The following is a 6,754-nucleotide window of genomic DNA, read 5'->3' as shown; positions in this document are numbered from 1 at the left end:
AAGACTTCTGACAGATATTGGCTCTCTTAGGTGCTTCCAAATGGGTTTGTTTGGTTTTTTTTTCCTTCTTCTTTGGTATTTTCATTTCCATATCCTTATTAAATAGTGTTTAACAGCTTGTATTTCTTCCATAAGCAGTGTAAAGACAGCTCAAAGAACAGAAGTAGCTCTACAAACATGATATTCTCACCTATATTCACAGGGTTTACATTGCTGTAAAAAAGAATTAATGCCAGCTGAAAGCTAACAGATGATTTGGTGAAAATCACTTAGTCCTTCCAGCAATGTTACAAACAAAAAAAAAAAAAAAACAGGAAAGGAAAACTTTACCTGGTATAATTAATTATTTTCAAAGTTCTTGAATCTCAGGTTTCCCCTTTATTTTACAAGACTTCTAAACAACAGGTCCTATGCATACAGCAGCTACCTTCTGAAGCATTTCTCTGTAATTCATTCTTGACCCAAAGATCTTTATCTTTGTGAGCAACACCCGTGTTCTTCCTAGAGCACTGCTGAAACACATTGAAAAAAAATTTTCTCCCTAATCTGAGGGACTACAGATTGAGGAAGGGGAATTTGTCCTCAGTAATTGTCTTCGGCAAAATAGGTACAACAAAGTAATCTCCAACACTTGTTGAGCAGGTGAAATCCCTTGAAGTCTCTGTCGCTTACAGTTGACTCAGATGAGCACAGGATCTTATGGCGCACTTGGATACTTTCAAATAAGCCTGATCCAAAGTCCCTCAAAACTAACAGAAATACTCCTTTCCTTGCCAAACTTCTATGAGCTTCAGTTACGGTGCTCTTACATTTATATTTTCCAATCCCTGCAAGGGAATATATTCAGGGGTTGATTTTTGTAAGCCTCCCGTGATCTTTTTTTAATAACAAAGGGCTAAAAATGTTAAGGAAAGCATACTGACTGGGCAGTGACCAGTGCAGCACCATACTGTGCTACAAGAGCTAAATCTGCATGACAAACAGAAAAACTTGAAAAGGCATGTGACTGCCATCAATTTGAAAAGCTTGACCAGAAAGTCATTGATTGACTTCAGCCTTGAGTTCCTTGCCAAAAATACAGGAACAGGTAGAAAGGACCAAATTAATAGAATTCACAGAAACATTCCTCTTGTATTGCCTGTCCCTCAAAATAATTCAGGTTGTAACTGAAATGAATAGACTGTAAAAAAAAAAAAAAAGCATTAAATGTCAGTGCAGTTTCTGTTTCATCACAGAAGTTAGCCCTAGCAGCACGTCCCTTGCAGCACACAGAGCTTTCCGGAAGGACTGGTCACAACAGCACAAACCTAGGTATGGTTTTAAAAAACCTTGTTTTTGACAACAGTGCGCAGCAGTTAAACTGAAACAGTTGCCCTGGAAACCTGTTTCTGGCCAAGTCACCCTAGCAATGCTGAGTTCCGTCAGTGAGGAGGGAGACCCAGGCACGTTTGGAGGCCACGCTGAGAACTAGAGCCAGAGCTCAGGGCGAACTCTCTATCGCAGGCTCAGCATCTTTCTCTGAGAATGGAAAGGGGTCGTGTAGAGCCACAGACAGGGCCACTTCGAGGTCTACAAATGGTGAATACCCTGTTTACTGAGCATGAACAGAGCAAGACATCTTTGAAGCAAATCGATGCATTAGGTACTGCATTGCGCTTCGATTCCAGATCTCCTGTGGACTACTTGTGGTATAAACGCACACGTACGCACACACGCTTTCCATCCCTCACTTCCACTCCCAATAATAGCAAAAATAAACATGAAAAATAATATTAAAAAACTCTGTATTCAGTAATATTCACACCAAAGTATATGTATAGATATATCCATTAAAATTATGAACATTTCTAAATATATTTTATGTATCATACATATATTTATATGTATAATTACATATCCACAGAAGTAGTCTTGCTGTGCTAAAGCCAGCAGTAAAAGCAAAAACAGGTTTCACAATAGGACACCCATATATGCATATGTACTGGCTGTTTGGTTTGTGAATTTATTTACAACTTAACTATATCATAATAAATGCTTACTGTTCTATTGTACAAACGTAATAATAAAGGTTTAGGTTTGTTTTTTAAATACAAAGACTGCAAATGAATACATGAAAAAAATTACACACCATGTACAGTATTTATAATTTATAAATGCAAAGTTAAGACCTCTTTAAATTATTGCACTTGCATATTTTTTGTTTTTTTTACAAAGATAGTTTATATGTATCATATATATATATATGTGTGTGTGTAAATATATATATATATAAAACAAAATTTTCAGCTCACTAAATGTAGTAAAGTTGAATGTTGTTACCTTGAAGTTCTTTCTTCTTCACATAACAGCCCAACCTGAATTTTGAATATATATGAATCTACTCTACAAATCAGTTTGATCTACCCTAGAAAGCAGTCCGTTATTTTAGGTTTCTTGTCAGAGTATACACCCGTATTACAATCGAGCACAGTTTTTGGTCAGAAAGCAAAATAAGAGTTATGGCATGCCTTTGCTAGACTGGGATATATAACCTAAAGTTTGAACATGAACTTCCTTGTAGTGCTGTGCAGAAAGCCTTTTCGGTGTCTAGAATGAACAAATTAATGATTCCACTTCACAGAACTGTTCCTATATCACAGTGTTTGAGGCAAATGCATTATTTCAAGAGGGTCATAATCGTTTTGAGCATCTATCTCTACTTTTTAACACGAATAGTTCTATTTCCTACCCCTAGAATTTTAACAATAAATGCTCTAAATGCAGTCACAGCAAACTGATCACACTGTTCTAAGTTTAAACACATGAGAGAAGCCTGTGCCACATTAAAAGATGAATTCCACGCTGCATGTCCCCTCCAGTGTAAATGTTTCACCATATACGCCAACTAAAAAAACGTATTGCATTTCTCTAATGTAATAACTAAATGGCCATTTACAAAAAAAACACTGCCATGAGTTGAACCATTACAGCAGAATGTTGTACCACTGCACAAAATTCATACATTAATTATAACAGTGGAGTTTCTGTCAGTGCTGTTAATAAAATATGCAATGTCTCAGATGAGTATCATGTTACGTCAACTTTTTTCCTCACTTAGTGCGTATCTTTCAGGTACCATTTCATAATACACTAGAAATACTCAGATACGGCTTCAAACAATTTTTTTACCTTTACCAGTCTTAGAAGGGAAAAGCAACTGGAATTATTAACAAAAATAATGCAGTTCTGGGAGTATAAAGGCTAACACTTCTAGGAAAGGAGAGATCTGTTAGGGTTTTTTATACGTTCTTACTGATCTTGGGCAAGATCAGTTTTAGCAGGATAAAAATTCAAAGAAAAATGGCTTCTGGCAGTTTAACTTCATGAGCCAGATGTCTTACAGACCTAGATGTCTTACTGCTCTCCTTGTGAGTCCAACTCTAGAATTTTGAACAATTGAACCTCAACGTGTTCTTGGGCCACGAAATTCAAATGCAGCTTCAAAGTTTAAATTTTTAGTGGTTTTGGCTCTGGAAGTGCGGGTATAACCTTGTTTCCGCAAAAAAAATTACACATCTGAATTTGCACTTTGTAAATGCTAAAGCAGAATATATTTGCTTAGAAAAGACTATTTTTTGCTATTTTTGTTGGTCTAGGTGCTAATAAAGAATAACGTTTTGTCACAGCCTTTCTCCTTTTGCACACCAGCAAACCAGCAAACCAAACCACCACCGCTGGAGCCAAACTTTTTAACTCTAATGGACGTTATTCTATAGCAGACATACATTTTATGTGGTTTGGATAGTTCTACATTGGAAACAATACCTGACTGACTTGAGACATTATTAGAACAACTTATTGCCAATTTTACAAATTTGTTAGGGAAACATGTTTTGTATCAGTACTTACAAGCTTCAAAGCAAAAAATATTATGTGATACTGGAAAATATTTTGAATGCTAAGTAAACAGAACTAGTGAAGTTATCTTTCCTGTCAACGAATAAAGGATGAACTAATAGCTTTCCATAACACAGACACAGTGTGATAAGAAATATTTTTTGCAACACTTAGAAGATCAGCATTCAAAGAGGGAGAATAACAGCAAATATACTTAACCTACAAAGGAAAAATGTTCCATCCAGTTGTTGGGGTATCTGAATTTCAGAGAGTATTTTTGTAGTCATGATACATTTGGATCATTTTCATGTAAATAATAGGAACTGTGGATTGTGACTCAAGTATTCAGTGGATTACAAGATTTAGAAAAAACAGAACTGCTAAGGAGTAAAGCAGAAGACACAGCATGAGATACTGCTCATTCTACTTCGGTGTAACTGTTCCCTGCAATTTTTTTCTTTTGTTCTAAAATAGTTTGCTGTGGTTAACAATGAATTTCTGCAAATAGAACTGGCAAAGCAAACGGAAAAGAATTATCAGGCTGGTGCTAGGTAACCTGTATCATACAAGTGAGATCACTTCATGTTGAATTCTCAACCTCTGGGTTATCCATGTACTGCAAAGGCTTAGGTGCATTTATACATTATGCAATTACGTATCACTTACTGTACACATGTACAGATACTGGTATGTGCTCGACCATAACAGAAGGCAAAACTCAAGAGTCCAAGTCATTCACGTGAAACCCATAAGGTGGCATGCTTATTAGAGCAATACAGCTCAACAGACATGAGATGGAAAAAGAGAACCTGTGTTCTGTCTTTAAATCTCTACTGTTATTTGTCGCAATTACACAAATGGCCATGTTACCACGGAACCACTATAAGACTGTATTATCTGTGAAAAAGCATATAATGCAGTATAGGCTGTATGTGAAAGGTATGCAAAGACTGTGTTTTCACCTACTGTGTGGATCAATATGAGGATTTTTTTCCTCATTATTTTTAAGAGAAAGATGAAGGCAAATTAAGTGTTGTTGAAACATACTCTGTACAATTGCACTAAATTTAAAAGAGTGGCATTAAATGTAAGGTCTTAAAGTCTGTGCCTAAGTTTGTAAGGCTGAAGCCTAAAGTCAGCACAGAACTGTAAACACAACATTTTAGAGTACTTTTCTTCACTCAGCTATTCTATCATTGGGAAAGGAAGTTCTAAGCCTGGAAATTTTGCTGAACTAGGGGAAAAAAGCAAACAGACAAATGGAGAAGTTTCCTAATTTCACTCATCTTGGGATAGGGGAAGAGAGCAGTAGAAGACATGCAGTGTTACTGTGCAACACAAAAGCTAGTCAATACAGCAACATTTTTGATTTATTGTGATGGTACCACAATCCCTCTTATCAGTCCTGACTTTTCTGACAAGGCTTTTGTTCCCAGCAGATAGCATACTTCAGGTATGTCTCTAATACCTTTTAAAATACAGCTTAGCAGGTAGAAATAAAAATGCCTACTTAATTGTGAACTAGGCAAGGAAATCTTCGCTCTCACATTTAAATTTTAATCTGATACTTCGGTCACTATGGATACAAAAACTCCAACCTGAAACTCTCTCTTATATCGGAGATAAATATCCAGTATTTCCAGTGTTTTAAGGGAGGAGTTGTCTAGGTTTATAAATCATTCTGAAGAACAAAGCGCCATCACTAGTTCTTTCAGTGTTTGCCTTGTGACAGACAATTTGCATCATGATGCTTAATGAAGTACTTTCAACCTTTAACTTGAATGGTGGTTTTCCTTCAGTTTGCAGCAAGAGAATTCACTGTAACCTAAGCATGAATTATAGTCTTCAGGGATTCTGCTGGAGTTCAAACTGATTACAAGTAGATCACACATAAACATTCACAATAGCAATGGGTATATTGTTCTATTTATAGCCAAGAACTCCCAAGTGACACTGGTGTTAAAGCCAGCCACAGTACGGTATAATAAAAGTACCATTGAAACCCTTACTAGAAAGATACAATTTAGAAGTACCCCCTAAGATTTTTTTTTCCCCCCATCAGTTTTAAATTAAGGCCTCAGCAACGTAGCCCATGAGATAAGGCCAGTCTTTTATATTCACAAGTTGCAAGTTCTCTTTTGACAGCTGATTCCAAAACATCTGGGTTGTCGTTTTCTCTCTGTTCATGTTGTGTCACTGGTGTAGGTCAGGAGATTGGCTGCCAGAGTCATTCAGTTGAGGTAACTCCGTGGGTGTTACCCTCCTAGGCAGATCTGCTTCTTAGTTAGCATTTTGTAGCTTTTATTTTTTCTTTTTTTTTTCCAAATAAAAATGAAACAAAACAAAAAACAACCCCCAAAACAAGACGGGATGCTCTTCAGGTTAAAGCGATCTGTTTCTGCTGTTCAGTCATCAATCTTCACAGGAAGTGAATCTGAAGTCCCAGGAGCAAGGGACTGGGCAGGAATCCATATAGAGGCTTCCTCACCTCTTGTTACTTTCTCCCATTGGTTGAGGTTGTCCCTGGAGATGCAAAAAATTAAAAGAGGTAAGCACTGTTCATAAGTTTATTAGGATTTCTTCCTAACAATACTGTCTGCTGTACTGTAAGGTGTAGATTTATGTTGTGTATAAGTACCTGTATGTCATCAAGCTTTTATCATCTTTACATTATTTCATCCTTTACATTCAGTTATCTCATTTTGTAATTCTGTGTGGGTCATATATGTGTTTACTATATAAAAGCCTACAGCATACCAGAACGAGTCCTGGAGCTAGAGGCTAGCACCTGCTTGCGCTACAAATTTCCAGCCCTCATGGCTGCAGAGAGAACCCAGCTGTGACCCAAAAGAGAGAATTCTGCAGAGACACTGGAACA

General features: G+C 36.8%; 1 protein-coding gene across 2 annotated transcripts in view; it reads right to left on the bottom strand.

Moving 5' to 3' along the window:
- Positions 1–1,767: 1,767 nt before the first annotated feature.
- PDE10A (phosphodiesterase 10A) overlaps positions 1,768–6,754 on the bottom strand; it is a 199,098-nt gene continuing 194,111 nt past the window's right edge. For both annotated transcript variants that reach the window (XM_064446931.1, XM_064446930.1), the window contains one exon: positions 1,768–6,399. In XM_064446931.1, coding sequence (XP_064303001.1) covers positions 6,282–6,399 — 118 coding nt within the window. In that variant the 3' untranslated portion in view covers positions 1,768–6,281. The remainder of the gene's footprint in view (positions 6,400–6,754) is intronic.

This window comes from Phalacrocorax carbo, chromosome 3 (genome assembly GCF_963921805.1).
Source record: "Phalacrocorax carbo chromosome 3, bPhaCar2.1, whole genome shotgun sequence".
NCBI lineage: Eukaryota > Metazoa > Chordata > Aves > Suliformes > Phalacrocoracidae > Phalacrocorax > Phalacrocorax carbo.
Note: the sequence above shows the minus strand (reverse complement) of the source record. Positions and strands in the feature narration are given on the sequence as shown.